The following is an 18074-nucleotide window of genomic DNA, read 5'->3' as shown; positions in this document are numbered from 1 at the left end:
TTTCTCAGTTCCTCAGCAGTCACACGGGGACTTCTCTCCACTCTACGCTTCAGGTAGCGCACAGCAGTCGAAGTCAGCATCTTCTTTCTGCCACGACCAGGTAGCGTTTCAACAGTGCCCTTTGCCTTGAATTTGCGAATGATGCTTCCTAAGGTGTCTCTTGGTATGTTTAACATCTTTGCAATCTTCTTATAGCCATTGCCCTTCCTGTGAAGAGAAATCACCTCTTCTCTTGTCTTCCTGGACCATTCTCTTGCCTTCACCATGTTTGTAACCACACCAGTAAATGTCTAGAAGGAGCTGAGTATCACAGTCATTTTAAAGCTGCCTAATTGGTGCTTATTATGCTTGATTGCTGCTCGGTGACATCCACAGGTGTTTTCAATACCTGATGGAAAGCACCTGTATGAACCTCTGTTCTTCAGAGTGGTAGTCTTTAAGGGGTTGAATAATTGTGGCAATGAAGAAACCACATAAGAACCATTTACTACTGTATTACATAAACAATTGATGTCATTTTAGTTGCATTTGGGTAGTTACAACGTCCTTGTAGGATTTGATTCTGAATACAATTCCAAATGTACACTATAGTCCCTAAACCCCTTTACAGCATTGGGGGTTGAATAATTTTGGCCACAACTGTATACTCTGATGGGGGTTACTGATCTATAAGTGTACTCTGATGGGGTACCTGATCTATAAGTATACTCTGATGGGGGTACCTGATCTATAAGTGTACTCTGATGGGGGTACCTGATCTATAAGTGTACTCTGATGGGGGTTACTGATCTATAAGTGTACTCTGATGGGGGTACCTGATCTATAAGTATACTCTGATGGGGGTACCTGATCTATAAGTGTACTCTGATGGGGGTACCTGATCTATAAGTATACTCTGATGGGGGTACCTGATCTATAAGTATACTCTGATGGGGGTTACTGATCTATAAGTGTACTCTGATGGGGGTACCTGATCTATAAGTGTACTCTGATGGGGGTACCTGATCTATAAGTATACTCTGATGGGGGTACCTGATCTATAAGTATACTCTGATGGGGGTACCTGATCTATAAGTATACTCTGATGGGGGTACCTGATCTATAAGTATACTCTGATGGGGGTTACTGATCTATAAGTGTACTCTGATGGGGGTACCTGATCTGTAAGTGTACTCTGATGGGGGTACCTGATCTATAAGTATACTCTGATGGGGGTACCTGATCTATAAGTATACTCTGATGGGGGTTACTGATCTATAAGTATACTCTGATGGGGGTACCTGATCTATAAGTATACTCTGATGGGGGTACTGATCTATAAGTATACTCTGATGGGGGTTACTGATCTATAAGTATACTCTGATGGGGGTACCTGATCTATAAGTATACTCTGATGGGGGTACCTGATCTATAAGTATACTCTGATGGGGGTTACTGATCTATAAGTATACTCTGATGGGGGTTACTGATCTATAAGTATTCTCTGATGGGGGTACCTGATCTATAAGTATACTCTGATGGGGGTACCTGATCTATAAGTATACTCTGATGGGGGTTACTGATCTATAAGTGTACTCTGATGGGGACACCTGATCTATAAGTATACTCTGATGGGGGTACCTGATCTATAAGTATACTCTGATGGGGCACCTGATCTATAAGTATACTCTGATGGGGGTACCTGATCTATAAGTGTACTCTGATGGGGGCACCTGATCTATAAGTATACTCTGATGGGGGTACCTGATCTATAAGTATACTCTGATGGGGGTACCTGATCTATAAGTATACTCTGATGGGGGTACCTGATCTATAAGTATACTCTGATGGGGGTGCCTGATCTATAAGTGTACTCTGATGGGGGCACCTGATCTATAAGTATACTCTGATGGGGGTACCTGATCTATAAGTATACTCTGATGGGGGTACCTGATCTATAAGTATACTCTGATGGGGGTTACTGATCTATAAGTATACTCTGATGGGGGCACCTGATCTATAAGTATACTCTGATGGGGGTACCTGATCTATAAGTATACTCTGATGGGGGTTACTGATCTATAAGTATACTCTGATGGGGGTACCTGATCTATAAGTATACTCTGATGGGGGTTACTGATCTATAAGTATACTCTGATGGGGGTACCTGATCTATAAGTATACTGTGATGGGGGTACCTGATCTATAAGTGTACTCTGATGGGGGCACCTGATCTATAAGTGTACTCTGATGGGGGTTACTGATCTATAAGTATACTCTGATGGGGTTACTGATCTATAAGTATACTCTGATGGGGGCAGCTGATCTATAAGTGTACTCTGATGGGGGCACCTGATCTATAAGTGTACTCTGATGGGGTACCTGATCTATAAGTATACTCTGATGGGGGTTACTGATCTATAAGTATACTCTGATGGGGTTACTGATCTATAAGTATACTCTGATGGGGGCAGCTGATCTATAAGTGTACTCTGATGGGGGCACCTGATCTATAAGTGTACTCTGATGGGGCACCTGATCTATAAGTGTACTCTGATGGGGGTACCTGATCTATAAGTATACTCTGATGGGGGCACCTGATCTATAAGTGTACTCTGATGGGGTACCTGATCTATAAGTATACACTGATGGGGGCAGCTGATCTATAAGTGTACTCTGATGGGGTTACTGATCTATAAGTATACTCTGATGGGGGTTACTGATCTATAAGTATACTCTGATGGGGGTACCTGATCTATAAGTGTACTCTGATGGGGGTACCTGATCTATAAGTGTACTCTGATGGGGGTACCTGATCTATAAGTGTACTCTGATGGGGGTACCTGATCTATAAGTATACTCTGATGGGGGTTACTGATCTATAAGTATACTCTGATGGGGTTACTGATCTATAAGTGTACTCTGATGGGGGTACCTGATCTATAAGTATACTCTGATGGGGGTTACTGATCTATAAGTATACTCTGATGGGGTTACTGATCTATAAGTGTACTCTGATGGGGGTACCTGATCTATAAGTATACTCTGATGGGGGTTACTGATCTATAAGTATACTCTGATGGGGTTACTGATCTATAAGTGTACTCTGATGGGGGTACCTGATCTATCAGTATACTCTGATGGGGGTTACTGATCTATAAGTATACTCTGATGGGGGTACCTGATCTATAAGTATACTCTGATGGGGGTACCTGATCTATAAGTATACTCTGATGGGGGTACCTGATCTATAAGTGTACTCTGATGGGGGTTACTGGTCTATAAGTATACTCTGATGGGGGTTACTGGTCTATAAGTGTACTCTGATGGGGGTACCTGATCTATAAGTATACTCTGATGGGGGTTACTGATCTATAAGTGTACTCTGATGGGGGTACCTGATCTATAAGTATACTCTGATGGGGGTACCTGATTTATATGGGGGGTGTTCAACATGATTTCTCAGCAAAACGAAGCATGGATACATGGATGGATGGATGGATGGATGGATGAGGGAGTTTTCTTTGAAAATTACAAATGAATTAAACATTGTTTTTGGTTTGTGTTGTCAGAGGCAGTGAAGTTCCGCTTTAATTTAGAGAGAACCGTGAATAATGGGCCTGGAATTACTGTGATCTCTCCGATATGAGTGACGATATGTATCACGTGTAGTGCAATTTACATGTTTATGTTCATATATGTGCGTGGACATGGAGGCAATGAAATTTAAACTCCCCCCCCCTTCATTGATAGTCAGTGGCAGTGAAATGTACCCCCCAAATTCCCCACATTGTTGATCATGGCAATGAAAATGAACCCCCTCATAATTCCTCCCATTGCTGGTCATCTCTCCCATCTTTACTTTTTTATTCCGGGTCTCAATGGATCACACCCTTTAAGGGATTCCTCTGGCTCAGAGCGGGACCTCCGATCCTTGCACCGTGTAGATCAGTTGTCCTAAACTCTCAGCTTTAGTCAGGGCCATCTTACTGAATGGGCACATCTGGGCACTGCCCAGGGTGGAGGGTCAGGAAAAGGTGGGGGGTGGAACACCTGATGTATGGGGACACTGAAATGAGGGAACTTGATGAATGAGGAAACCTGATGGAGGGGGACCCTGATGTATGGGGGCACTGTGATAGGGAGTCTGATGTATGGGGACACCATGATCGGGAACCTGATGTATGGGGACAATGTGATAGGAGTCTGATGTATGGGGACCCCTGATGTTCAGTATATGGGCTCTGTGATGGGGACACCTGATGCATGCTGGGAAGGGCTTCAGTGCATTAGTTTGCCTAGGGGATAAGATGGCGCTGGCTTTAAGTATTATGGTCTCTCACATGGCAACAATGGAGCTCTATGGCTGTGTTGGAACTTTAAAGGTTTGTTCAATCAATGTTTTATTTGCTTACTTTATACCGGAAGACTTCTCTTTTGTCATGCAAGAGCTAACAAGGGACCATTCAGTTTCTTGGGCTTGGAGATGCCGGGAATTGAACCCGGTGCCTCACACATACAATGCGTGTGCTCTTCCACTGAGCTACATCCCCCTTACCCTTTGGTCATGGACTGACCACAGGAAGCTACAACCTCCTGATTGATGGTCTGGGCACACTCCTAACTATAGAAGATCTCATGATGAAGCAGCAAAATCTCGTCTTCACCCAGCACAGCTGTAACCTCTTGTAGAGGATCTAGATCTGTCTCCCATGCAAAGCATCGTTCATGTAGCCACAGGGCTTTTTTTTTTTAAATTGGAACGCAGTTCCGGCACCTCCAGCTCTGAATGTATATAATGGCAAGAGGTACTGGGGTGTTCTGGAGGGCCTATCAATGCTGGCTGCTGGAGGGTCTATCAATGCTGGCTGCTGGAGGGCCTATCAATGCTGGCTGCTGGAGGGCCTATCAATGCTGGCTGCTGGAGGGCCTATCAATGCTGGCTGCTGGAGGATCTATCATTGCTGGCTGCTGTGGGATCTATTGTCACTAGTTGGAATCTATTTTTGCATGGGGGTCTATTGTTGCTGGGGGGGTCAGTTATTGGTGAGAAAGATCTCCTGTTGAGGGAGGAGTCTATTGTTGCTGGGGGGGTCAGTTATTGGTGAGAGAGATCTCCTGTTGAGGGAGGAGTCTATTGTTGCTGGGGGGGTTAGTTATTGGTGAGAGAGATCTCCTGGTGAGGGAGGAGTCTATTGTTGCTGGCTGCTGGAGGGCCTATCAATGCTGGCTACTGGGGGCTCTGTTGTTGTTTCTGGGGTCTATTGTTGCTGGAGTGGTTTTTTGTTGTGGGTTGTCAGTTGTTGCTGGGGGTTCTATTGTTGTGTTGTCATTAACACATTACATACAAATGACTTAGCGCCATAAAATGATACTTGGTTCTGTATTTTCTAAAAGGGGGGGTATTGGGAGGTGGGTAGGGGGTGGAACCAAGGTACCGTGCTTGGGAGGGGGGGTAGGGGGAGGAGACAAGGGGCAATTTAAAAGGAGGGGAGTTCCTGCACCTATCCTATGAGAAATAAAAGCCCTGCGTAGCCATAAACCTTCTTTTTATAGGGATATTACGCCCTCAGTTTTTATGTGGGGGGTGGCAAGAGGTTAAAAAATATTAAACGCACATTTCACCTGCAAAATATGTGCATTTGTTATATTCTAATTAAAGATGAACTTAGCCTTTAAAGCGGAACTTCCCTTAAAAGCGGGCTGTCTGTGTCCATAGAAACACATAGCGTGGCTTGACCCCGCCCCCCGCGCTGGATTGATACACGACTCAGGTAAGTGTAAAAATATCTTTTACCTTAATTCAGGGAACGCATTAAGGTAAAAAAACTCTTTAGAACCACTTTAAGGGCCGGTATCTGTGGAGGCCACCCATTCCTCCTTATAGAGGAACGGAAAAGTGAAAGCTCCGCCCATCCTCCCTCCCCCCGCACCCCCAACCCCCCCCTGTAACAACATTCTTTGTTTGTTTGTTGTAGGGGGTACCTTTTTCTGACAGGTATCCACTCCCACTCCCACAATTCTCACTCTCACCTACCTAAGAATTACGGAAGCTTGGCCCACCACCCGCCCGCCCTCAGCCTCCTGGGACACGTCACATGATCCAGGAGGCTGCGGGACCCGTGTGAAAGTGCAGCGAACTTTGCCTTTACAGCAGAACTTCACTTAAACGTTATGGTGGTTCTAAAGGCTCCAGGTTGTTTACCTTCATTCATTCTATGCATCCCATCCTGTGTGCAGCATCAGCCCCTCCCCCCTAATTGTCACCTAGACCCCCCTCTAGATCCAGCGATGTGCACTGAGGGAGAGGACAGGAGAGTGTTCGGGGGCCCCGAGAAGAGGAGGATCCGGGCTGCTCTGTGCAAACCCATCACACAGCATGGAAGTATAGACATGTTTGTTATTTGTTTCTTAAAAAGCCTTTAGAATCACTTTAAAGTTCCTCTTATCTCCACCACACTGTAACAATATTTGTTTTCTGGGGGCGGGTTCCTTTTTCAGACAGGTACCTGCCCCCACTTCCGCAATTCTAACCTAGATGGGAGTTATAGAAGCAACCTTCTTCCACCTCTCACCCCTGCACCCCCTGCCACCTCTCTTCCAGCATTGCATCTCCTGTAATCTACCTACAACACTGCTTTCCATGACATCCCCTGCCACCCTCTTCTAGCACTGCTCACCCCTGCATCCCCTGCCACCCTCATCTAATGCTGCTCACCCCTGCATCCTTTGCAACCCTCATCTAATGCTGCTCACCCCTGCATCCCCTGCCACCCTCTTCTAGCACTACTCATCCCTGCATCCTTTGCAACCCTCATCTAATGCTGCTCACCCCTGCATCCCCTGCTACTCTCTTCTAGCACTGCTCATCCCTGCATCCTTTGCAACCCTCATCTAATGCTGCTCACCCCTGCATCCCCTGCCACCCTCTTCTAGCACTACTCATCCCTGCATCCTTTGCAACCCTCATCTAATGCTGCTCACCCCTGCATCCCCTGCTACTCTCTTCTAGCACTGCTCATCCCTGCATCCTTTGCAACCCTCATCTAATGCTGCTCACCCCTGCATCCCCTGCTACCCTCTTCCAGAGCTACTTACCTCCACATCCCTTGCCACCCTTATCCAACCTTGCACACCTTTGTGGTCCTTGCAACCCTCTTCCAATGCTGCTGAACTCTGCATCCCCTACAACCCTTTTCCAGCATTGCTTACGTCTGCACTCTGCTAACACTGCTCACCTCTACACCCCCCTAATGTAATGCTGCTCACTTGGGCCCCATTCACACCTGAGCATTTTGTAGCGTGAAGCTCCAAAATGCTGAAGGATAAAACAAAAATCAATTCTCTATGGAGACGGTTCACATCTCCACTCCAAGTCTCCTGAAGATCAAAAGCGTTTTGGAGTTACTTTTGTAGCTTGATTCGGGCAGATTGGTGCGTTTTTTCAAGCGTTTTTTTCTTCATAGAAATGCATTGTAAATTGTGATTTGCGCATTCTTGAGCGTTTTTATTCTCAAATGAAATTTTTTTTTAATAATAATAACTATAAATGAATACATAATTGTTAAATAAAATAAATATATAAATAAAGATAATTATAAATAAATAATTTGTAATAATTAACCCTTAACTGCCAACCCTAAAAATAAATTAATAGAAATATTTATAAAAACACTCTAACCCTAATATATAAAGAGGGGGGAACCCCTAACCCCAACATCTAACTCCTAACTTTAACCCTGACACCAAACCCTAAACTTAACACCAAACTCTAATCCTAACACCTAACCCTTAACCTCAACTACTAATCCTAACACCTAACCCTTAACCTCAACTACTAATCCTAACACCTAACCCTTAACCTCAACTACTAATTCTAACACTTAACCCTTAACCTCAACTACTAATCCTAACACCTAACCCTTAACCTCAACTACTAATCCTAACACCTAACCCTTAACCTTAACTACTAATCCTAACACTTAACCCTTAACCTCAACTACTAATCCTAACACCTAACCCTTAACCTCAACTACTAATCCTAACACCTAACCCTTAACCTCAACTACTAATCCTAACACTTAACTCTTAACCTCAACTACTAATCCTAACACTTAACCCTTAACCTCAACTACTAATCCTAACACTTAACCCTTAACCTCAACTACTAATCCTAACACCTAACCCTTAACCTTAACTACTAATCCTAACACCTAACCTCACCCTAGCAAAAAACTAATTCAATAAAAGTTGATGATGAAGCTAAAAAAAGCTCAAAAGCTTTTCAATTTAGGATGAAACAAATGATATTTTTCTCTATTAGCTATTTTAAAAACATCAAAGCTCAAAAACGCTGTACAAAAAACGCACATAAAAATGCCTGAAAAAACACTCCAAAATGAGACACTCAGGTGTGAATGTAGTCTTATACTTCCCTTGCACCCTTCTTCCAACACAGCTCACCTCCATCTCCTGCCAACCTCTCATTGGAAAGGGTGGCAGGGAATGTAGAGGTGGGCAGTGTTGGGAGAGGGTGGCAGGGAATGTAGAGGTGAGCAGTGTTGGGAGAGGGTGGCAGGGGATGCAGAGGTGAGCAATGTTGGGAGAAGGTGGCAGGGAATGTAGAGGTGAGCAGTGTTGGGAGAGGGTGGCAGGGGATGCAGAGGTGAGCAGTGTTGGGAGAGGGTGGCAGGGGATGCAGAGGTGAGCAGTGTTGGGAGAGGGTGGCAGGGGATGCAGAGGTGGGCAGTATTGGGAGAGGGTGGCAGGGGATGCAGAGGTGGGCAGTGTTGGGAGAGGGTGGCAGGGGATGCAGAGGTGAGCAGTGTTGGGAGAGGGTGGCAGGGGATGCAGAGGTGAGCAGTGTTGGGAGAGGGTGGCAGGGGATGCAGAGGTGAGCAGTGTTGGGAGAGGGTGGCAGGGGATGCAGAGGTGGGCAGTGTTGGGAGAGGGTGGCAGGGGATGCAGAGGTGATCAGTGTTGGGAGAGGGTGGCAAGGGATGCAGAGGTGGGCAGTGTTGGGAGAGGGTTGGGGGGGATGCAAAGGTGGGCAGTGTTGGGAGAGGGTGGCAAGGGATGCAGAGGTGGACAGTGTTGGGAGAGGGTTGGGGGGGATGCAGAGGTGGGCAGTGTTGGGAGAGGGTGGCAGGGGATGCAGAGGTGGGCAGTGTTGGGAGAGGGTGGTGGGGGATGTAGAGGTGGGCAGTGTTGGGATAGGGTGGTGGGGGATGTAGAGGTGGGCAGTGTTGGGAGAGGGTGGTGGGGGATGTAGAGGTGGGCAGTGTTGGGAGAGGGTGGCAGAGGATGCAGGGGATGTGGTGGGCATACGTTTTGAGTATGTTAAGAGAGAAGGATGGGAATCGTCTTTTGCTCCTACTTCTCCTGCGGGTCTTTTGGTCCTACTTCTCCTGCGGGTCTTTTGGTCCTACTTCTCCTGCAGGTCTTTTGGTCCTACTTCTCCTGCGGGTCTTTTGGTCCTACTTCTCCTGCGGGTCCCGGGCGCGCTCTTAGTTCTGCACTCCTGTGACTCAGATTCAGCAGACAATGGATTAAATTCCACCGTCAGGTGACATCACAGAGCAGGTCCAGCCTCTGCGGGGATCCTGAGCCAGCCCCCCTGCCCCGCCCCTTGCAAAGCCTAGCCCTCCAATAAGTGCTGGAAGAGCAGAGCAGAGAGCAGTGACTGGCAGTCAACACACTTTGCTCAGCAGTCCTGAGAACTGAGCGATGGTTGGTGTTTGATTGCTCAGTTCTTGGTGTAGGACTGGTGGGGGACAGCAGAAGCATGTTTGGTTTTTTGGATCTCCGCACTTCTGACACCAGCGGCGGTGTCACAACGTAGTGTCTGGTGTGCGGTGTTTGCCGGCCGAGATCAGTGCAATGATGACGTGCCAATCTGGACACATTACACTGTTTTTGTTTTCAACAAACTTTGTTGAGATGTCACACAGCCCCGCATAAAGTTCAATTTCCAGACACAGCGAGGCAGTGGATTGCCTCGGACTGCACTGGGCTTAGACGTACCGCCAGTAGTACCCCCCCCACTCCCCCCCACCCCCACCGCAGTGCAGTGGTGTGATCCGGGGGCATAGGAGGCCAGGCATTTAGCCTTGTCCATGTGGTTGAGTTTCTTTTTATCTGTCCTTCAACCACTCCCCGTGTTGCTGCAGAGGCTGTATCCGTGCCTCCACCTCCATCCTTTACTTCACGGCTGCAGCAGAAATGATTCCCTCTATCCCTCTTGATGGGCAGTACCTGTTGCCAAGCGCAGCCCATTGACATGCATGTACCGCTCTGCAGCCGCCTGCGGTTACTTCACAGCATTCCGGTGTTTAGGAGGAGATAACGGACATGGAGTTGGGTGTTATCACAACGACTTCCCAAGGTTCTTCCTCCTCTTCTAGTCCTTCCTCCGATGCGCATTCTTCGTCTGTGTCTGCGAGGCCTTCTTCCATCTCCCTGAGCCTCGCCATCAGTTTTGGTCTTTCCTTGCAGTATTTAATTCTGTAGAGATAAAGAAAGATATGTGATAAGAATGTGTCCATAAACAGTCAGAAATTCTCACAATTAATAGCCGACTCCACCTAGATCGGTGTTTGATAAAAAGACAAATAGTCACAGCCCATCACCCGTCTGTTACTGTCACCAGCGGCCTCAGTTCATTCACCTCTCCCATAGAACAAATGTTAGGGGTGCGATATCCTCATTGTGACCAGTGAGGGGCTTGTGCTGCTAAACCCCGGGCAATGAGCACAGAAAACACCCCACCCCCATCTGATCATACCTACCTACAGGCAGGAAATAGGTAAATATTAGGAGGTTTGGGCTCAGTGACAGTGGGTGATAGCATGAAAATGTGTAGAAAATAGAGAAAAGCTATGAAGAACATGCGATAACTTACCCATAGTAGCATCCTAATGCGCTGGCGATGGTCAGTGCTAGAGCAATGACTCCAACTATCCCACCTACTACTGGAAGGAGGCCCTTTATCTTCATTTGAAAGAGAATATATGCGATAAATTTCACATCAGGGTCGATGTGTTGGATTTCCGATTCATGATCACTGGTCTCGTTTATTGTTGGTTGAGACATCCCAGAGACCTTGGTGTCAGTGACTGAAGGGGTTTCAGTATTTTTATGTAGTCTTCCCGAATCATGGTCACTGGTCTCAGTTGTTGTTGGTGGAGATATCCCAGAGACCTTGGTGTCAGTTACTGAAGGGGTTGTGCTATTTTTATCTAGCCTTCCCGAATCATGGTCACTGATCTCAGTTGTTGTTGGTGGAGATAGCCTGGAGACCTTGGTGTCAGTGACTGAAGGGGTTGTGCTATTTTTATCTAGCCTTCCTGAATCATGGTCACTGGTCTCAGTTGTTGTTGGTGGAGATAGCCTGGAGACCTTGGTGTCAGTGACTGAAGGGGTTGTGCTATTTTTATCTAGCCTTCCTGAATCATGATCACTGGTCTTAGTTGTTGTTGTTGTTGTAGATATCCTGGAGACCTTGGTGTCAGTGCCTGAAGGGGTTGTGCTATTTTTATCTAGCCTTCCTGAATCATGGTCACTGGTCTCAGTTGTTGTTGGTGGAGATAGCCTGGAGACCTTGGTGTCAGTGACTGAAGGGGTTGTGCTATTTTTATCTAGCCTTCCCGAATCATGGTCACTGATCTCAGGCATTGGTGGTAACATCCTAGAGCCCTCAGATTCCGTGAGAGAAGGGATCACGCTGTCTTTATCTAGGCTTCCTGAGTCATAGTCATTGGTCTCAGGCATTGGTGGTAACATCCTGGAGCCCTCAGTGTCAGTAACTGAAGGGGGTGCACTGTCTATATCTAGACTTCCCGCATTGTAGCCACTGGTCTCAGTCGGTGGAAACATCATGGAGCCCTCGGTGTCAGTGACTGATGGGGTAGTGCTATATATATCCAGGCTTCCTGAATCGTAGTCGCTGGTTTCAGCCATCGTTGTTGGAGAAATCTCAGAACTCTTCTCTGTGTCAGTGACTGAAGGGGCCTCACTATCTATGTGCAAGGTTCCCGAATCATAGTCCCTGGCCCCACCTGTTGTTGGCGGAGACATCCCGAAGCCTTTGGTGTTAGGGACTGAAGTTGGCTCGTTGTCTTCATGTAGGCTTCCTTGACCTTGGCCACTGGCCTCAGTCATTGTTGGAGACATCTGTTGGCCCTCAGTGTTAGTGACTGAAGGGGGCTCGCTATCGGTAGATAGGGTTCCCGAATCATAGTCAGTGGTCTCACCCATGGTTGGTGGAGACATCCCGGAGTCCTCGGTGTGGATGACTGAAGGGGGCTCGCTATCTGTATATAAGATTCCAGAATCATAGTCACTGGTCTCATCCATTGTTGGTGGAGACATCCCAGAGCCATTGGTGTCAGTGACTGAAGGGGGCTCGCTAGCTGTATAAAAGATTCCAGAATCATAGTCACTGGTCTCACCCATTGTTGGTGGAGACATCCCAGAGCCATTGGTGTCAGTGACTGAAGGGGGCTCGCTAACTGTATATAAGATTCCAGAATCATAGTCACTGGTTCCATCCATTGTTGGTGGAGACATCCCGGAGCCATTGGTGTCAGTGACTGAAGGGGGCTCGCTAGCTGTATATAAAATTTCAGAATCATAGTCACTGGTCTCACCCATTGTTGGTGGAGACATCCCAGAGCCATTGGTGTCAGTGACTGAAGGGGGCTCGCTAGCTGTATAAAAGATTCCAGAATCGTAGTCACTGATCTCACCCGTTGTTGGTGGAGACATCCCAGAGCCATTGGTGTCAGTGACTGAAGAGGGTTCGCTAGCTGTATATAAGATTCCAGAATCATAGTCACTGGTCTCACCCATTGTTGGTGGAGACATCCCAGAGCCATTGGTGTCAGTGACTGAAGAGGGTTCGCTAGCTGTATATAAGATTTCAGAATCATAGTCACTGGTCTCACCCATTGTTGGTGGAGACATCCCAGAGCCATTGGTGTCAGTGACTGAAGAGGGTTCGCTAGCTGTATATAAGATTCCAGAATCATAGTCACTGGTCTCACCCATTGTTGGTGGAGACATCCCAGAGCCATTGGTGTCAGTGACTGAAGAGGGTTCGCTAGCTGTATATAAGATTCCAGAATCATAGTCACTGGTCTCACCCATTGTTGGTGGAGACATTCCAGAGCCATTGGTGTCAGTGACTGAAGGGGGCTCGCTAGCTGTATACAAGATTCCAGAATCATAGTCACTGGTCTCACCCATTGTTGGTGGAGACATCCCAGAGCCATTGGTGTCAGTGACTGAAGGGGGCTCGCTAGCTGTATACAAGATTCCAGAATCATAGTCACTGGTTCCATCCATTGTTGGTGGAGACATCCCGGAGCCATTGGTGTCAGTGACTGAAGGGGGCTCGCTAGCTGTATACAAGATTCCAGAATCATAGTCACTGGTCTCACCCATTGTTGGTGGAGACATCCCAGAGCCATTGGTGTCAGTGACTGAAGGGGGCTCGCTAGCTGTATAAAAGATTCCAGAATCGTAGTCACTGGTCTCACCCGTTGTTGGTGGAGACATCCCAGAGCCATTGGTGTCAGTGACTGAAGGGGGCTCGCTAGCTGTATACAAGATTCCAGAATCATAGTCACTGGTTCCATCCATTGTTGGTGGAGACATCCCGGAGCCATTGGTGTCAGTGACTGAAGGGGGCTCGCTAGCTGTATACAAGATTCCAGAATCATAGTCACTGGTCTCACCCATTGTTGGTGGAGACATCCCAGAGCCATTGGTGTCAGTGACTGAAGGGGGCTCGCTAGCTGTATAAAAGATTCCAGAATCGTAGTCACTGGTCTCACCCGTTGTTGGTGGAGACATCCCAGAGCCATTGGTGTCAGTGACTGAAGAGGGTTCGCTAGCTGTATATAAGATTCCAGAATCATAGTCACTGGTCTCACCCATTGTTGGTGGAGACATCCCAGAGCCATTGGTGTCAGTGACTGAAGAGGGTTCGCTAGCTGTATATAAGATTCCAGAATCATAGTCACTGGTCTCACCCATTGTTGGTGGAGACATTCCAGAGCCATTGGTGTCAGTGACTGAAGGGGGCTCGCTAGCTGTATACAAGATTCCAGAATCATAGTCACTGGTCTCACCCATTGTTGGTGGAGACATCCCAGAGCCATTGGTGTCAGTGACTGAAGGGGGCTCGCTAGCTGTATACAAGATTCCAGAATCATAGTCACTGGTTCCATCCACTGTTGGTGGAGACATCCCGGAGCCATTGGTGTCAGTGACTGAAGGGGGCTCGCTAGCTGTATATAAGATTCCAGAATCATAGTCAGTGGTCTCACCCATTGTTGGTGGAGACATCCCAGAGCCATTGGCGTCATTATCTAAAGGGGGCTCGTTATCTGTATGTAGGATTCCAGAATCATAGTCGGTAGTCTCGCCCGTAGTTGGTGGAGACATCCCTGAGTCCTTGGTGTCAGTGGCTGAAGGGGTCTCGCTACCTGCATATAAGATTCCTGATCCATAGTAATTGGTCTGTGTTGTTGGTGGAGACATCCCAATGCCCTCATCAGTGTCAGTGACTGAAGGGGTCTTGCTTGGTGTCGGTAGGTCTCCATGGTGCTTCTTGACGGTCTCGGTGTCAGCCGCCTCCGAAGTGGGATCTGATGAAAGAAAAACAAAGGAAATTAGTTTAAATGTCCGAATAATGAACACTAGAGCTGAGCAAAGCTGTGTGCATTCATGTCTATAGATCTACTCCACATGTCTCTGGTCCAGTTGGTCACGAATCAAAAACAAATCCGGTGTCTTCCATTTCTGGATGAAGCCGGGTGGGGTTAGAGGCGCACATTTCCTCTTATTTCCTGTACTGGGGTCCAGGACCACAAGAACAGGAAGTGGTGAGAAACCTCCCCAATGGGGGCACAGCAATGAAAACCTCACAAGGGATCAAACTGTTGTTGAAAAACATTGCTCTCTGTGTCCCCATTGGATAGATTTCCCCTCACTTCCTGTGCGGTGGACCCATCTACCATAGGAACATAGGGGAGCGGAGGATCAGGTATGTACAACTGCTTTTGTCTTCCCCTAGACACAAACAAGCAGTGAACCCTCTCAGTGGGAAGCAGCGAGGAAGTCTCTTACTTTTCCCGGAGTTGGGCTCTAAGATGAACTATTCTATTTATACCTTTATGCCCGCCCCTTGCTTTATTAATAGAACGTAAACAAACGCAGTCGCCATAGCAGATATGAGTTTGTTTACATTGTCAAGCGCCTTGTCCTTGTCTTCAGTAGACCCCCCACAGCGGGAGAAGACCCCCATATAATGAATAATAAACCAGAACCTGTAACACTTACCATTTACTTGAACAATGACCTTCCTGAATGGATGATGGTGGACGTTGTCCACGGTGAGGCGGACCTCGTAGGTTCCGCTGTCTCTGTGCAGGACCGGGCTGATGACCAAGGAGCAGTCCTCTTCAACTGAGCGGGTCAGATGCAGATGGAACCTTTTCCCTTGGAACTTCTGCAGGTTGATGTCAGTATGGCGCAGGATGGGTCTGTAGGGACCGCCTCCTTCCGGAGTCATTCCCCACTCGATCCCAACATTGCTGGCTCCAGAGAGATCCTCTGTGGTGAACACACATGGGATCACCAGTTTAGATCCGGCTGTAGCCTCCAGGCGGTTGTCCAATTGCCGGGCATGAGCAAATTCCACACCAAATGCCAGCTGCAGAAAGCAGAAAGCAATGAAGACTCTTTGGAGGGTCATTGTGGAGATTTTTGTCAACAAAAATGGAAAAATGTGACAAAAAAGGAAAATACGAGTATTTTCCTTATAAATCAGGATGAAATCTGAGTATTCGCTGAGCAGATCACAAATTCAGACGAGAGAATTCACCGAGCAAATCAGACACGTGTGTTCTCTGTGTGAGTCAGGCTCAAATGACACCCAGGAAATTCAAATCTCTGCCACTGTGATGTCACGGTGATGCTGCTCGACCGCACTGCTGCGAGTTGTTTTGTCAAATTCCTGCATGCTGCTCGACCGCACTGCTGCGAATTGTTTTGTCAAATTCCTGCATGCTGCATGACCGCACTGCTGCGATTTGTTTTGTCATTTGAATTTTTCCCTGCAGCACTGCATTGCAAATGACATGTCAACAAAGGGTTGACCCCCCGCCCCCCCAGCCATGTTGTTTCTCCCAATGTATGACTGCTGGGGAACGATTTCCTCCATTTCAGTACATAGAGGTGTGTGGTGTGGGGAGGGGGACTGGAGATGGGGGGCAGGACTGGGTTTTAGCTGCATTTCTTCAATTGTCACATCTCCCTGACCTCCGCTAAAAATAGATCCGGTGATTTGTCAGTTGGCCAAATATAACCGACACTTTGCTGGGAATAAAAAGGCGTCTTATCTCTGTGTGTCAGGTTTGTGAATTAACCCTTTCGCTGCCAGAGCTGTTTTTGCATTTTGTTTTGCACACATTGTTTAAAAAAATCATTCCAGGTCTGAAGATTACACAAAACCCCCCAAACATGATATATTTTCTGAAAGCAGACACCCTGGAGAATAAAATGGTGGCAGTTGCAATTTTTTATGTCACACGATATTATCGCAAAGGTCTAAGATTTTCAGTAAAAAAATACTAATATGGATTTTAGGGAAAGCAAACGCAATATATTACCCACATTTTTGGTAAAATATAACAGACGAGGTTGCACCGAGTAAATAGATACCCAACATGTCAAACCCTAAATTTGTATGTTCCCGTGAAATGACAACAATCTTCAGTAGCCGATATTTTCTATAGGCGATGGTTTACAAGCCCGCTACAGATTATCAGTTCTGGTGATAGAATTATCACTCTCACTCCGCGCGGCGATATGTAACCTTTATATTTCAATCAACATTTTCACACTTAGATGCCCCCCGACACCTGGGTTTACATTCGTACCTGCATATATGTTGGGGGAGGGTTCAAAACTTTTTTTGCTATAAAGTTGTTTTTTTTTTTTTTAACTTGAAATCTTTTTTTTCATTACATAGGGAGGCAAGGTGATGATTTTTAGGTGACAGGTTCTCTTTAATGAGACATGTCTCCTCTGGGCTCCACTGATTGTATTCCAAGGCAGAATCACAGGATGACCCGTAAGTGATGTCATACACATCGCTTTTCAGGTCACAGCAGAACACACATCCACCCTCCTCCCTCTCCTCCACCTGCCAGCACCTGCATGTTGGTCCCAGGCCTGCAGATGGGCAAGCAGAGCCCGGAATACATTGTGGGGGTCTGTAGGTGTACTCTGATGGGGGCAGCTGATCTATAAGTGTACTCTGATGGGGGCAGCTGATCTATAAGTATACTCTGATGGGGGCAGCTGATCTATAAGTGTACTCTGATGGGGGCAGCTGATCTATAAGTGTACTCTGATGGGGGCTACTGATCTATAAGTATACTCTGATGGGGGCAGCTGATCTATAAGTATACTCTGATGGGGGTTACTGATCTATAAGTATACTGTGATGGGTGCAGCTGATCTATAAGTATACTCTGATGGGGGCAGCTGATCTATAAGTGTACTCTGATGGGGGTACCTGATCTATAAGTGTACTCTGATGGGGGCAGCTGATCTATAAGTGTACTCTGATGGGGGCTACTGATCTATAAGTATACTCTGATGGGCGCAGCTGATCTATAAGTATACTCTGATGGGGGTTACTGATCTATAAGTATACTCTGATGGGGGTACCTGATTTATAAGTATACTCCGTTGGGGGTTACTGATCTATAAGTGTACTCTGATGGGGGCAGCTGATCTATAAGTATACTCTCATGGGGGTACCTGATCTATAAGTATGCTCTGATGGGGGTACCTGATCTATAACTGTACTCTGATGGGGGCAGCTGATCTATAAGTATACTCTGATGGGGGTACCTGATCTATAAGTATACTCTGATGGGGGTACCTGATCTATAAGTGTACTCTGATGGGGGTTACTGATCTATAAGTATACTCTGATGGGGGTTACTGATCTATAAGTATACTCTGATGGGGGTTACTGATCTATAAGTATACTCTGATGGGGGCACCTGATCTATAAG

General features: G+C 46.8%; 2 protein-coding genes across 2 annotated transcripts; both read right to left on the bottom strand.

Moving 5' to 3' along the window:
• Nucleotides 1-10252: 10252 nt before the first annotated feature.
• LOC149444291 (uncharacterized) lies at nt 10253-12546 on the bottom strand. Its single transcript, XM_089654705.1, has 2 exons — nt 10880-12546; nt 10253-10482 (listed from the first exon to the last, which is right to left on the bottom strand). The coding sequence occupies exons 1-2, from the start codon at nt 12544-12546 to the stop codon at nt 10311-10313; spliced, it is 1839 nt and encodes a 612-aa protein (XP_089510831.1). The 3' UTR covers nt 10253-10310.
• Nucleotides 12547-14068: 1522 nt separating this feature from the next.
• LOC149444290 (uncharacterized) lies at nt 14069-15739 on the bottom strand. The gene is made up of 3 exons (XM_089654710.1): nt 15332-15739; nt 14180-14721; nt 14069-14072 (listed from the first exon to the last, which is right to left on the bottom strand). The coding sequence occupies exons 1-3, from the start codon at nt 15737-15739 to the stop codon at nt 14069-14071; spliced, it is 954 nt and encodes a 317-aa protein (XP_089510836.1).
• Nucleotides 15740-18074: the final 2335 nt, after the last annotated feature.

Source organism: Staurois parvus, unplaced genomic scaffold (assembly GCF_062004578.1).
Source record: "Staurois parvus isolate SC_StPar_1 unplaced genomic scaffold, SC_StPar_1.0 ptg000792l, whole genome shotgun sequence".
In the NCBI taxonomy this organism is placed as follows: Eukaryota; Metazoa; Chordata; class Amphibia; order Anura; family Ranidae; genus Staurois; species Staurois parvus.
Note: the sequence above shows the minus strand (reverse complement) of the source record. Positions and strands in the feature narration are given on the sequence as shown.

Excerpts from the sequence above, each read along its gene's own strand:
- LOC149444290 (XM_089654710.1), bottom strand. The coding sequence starts at position 15,739 with ATGACCCTCCAAAGAGTCTTCATTGCTTTCTGCTTTCTGCAGCTGGCA. Across the intron at positions 14,722-15,331 it reads TCAGGAAGGTCATTGTTCAA|ATCTATAGACATGAATGCAC; the intron begins GTAAATGGTAAG and ends CATGTGGAGTAG.
- LOC149444291 (XM_089654705.1), bottom strand. The coding sequence starts at position 12,546 with ATGTCTCCACCAACAATGGATGGAACCAGTGACTATGATTCTGGAATC. Across the intron at positions 10,483-10,879 it reads GCATTAGGATGCTACTATGG|AATTAAATACTGCAAGGAAA; the intron begins GTAAGTTATCGC and ends TTATCTCTACAG.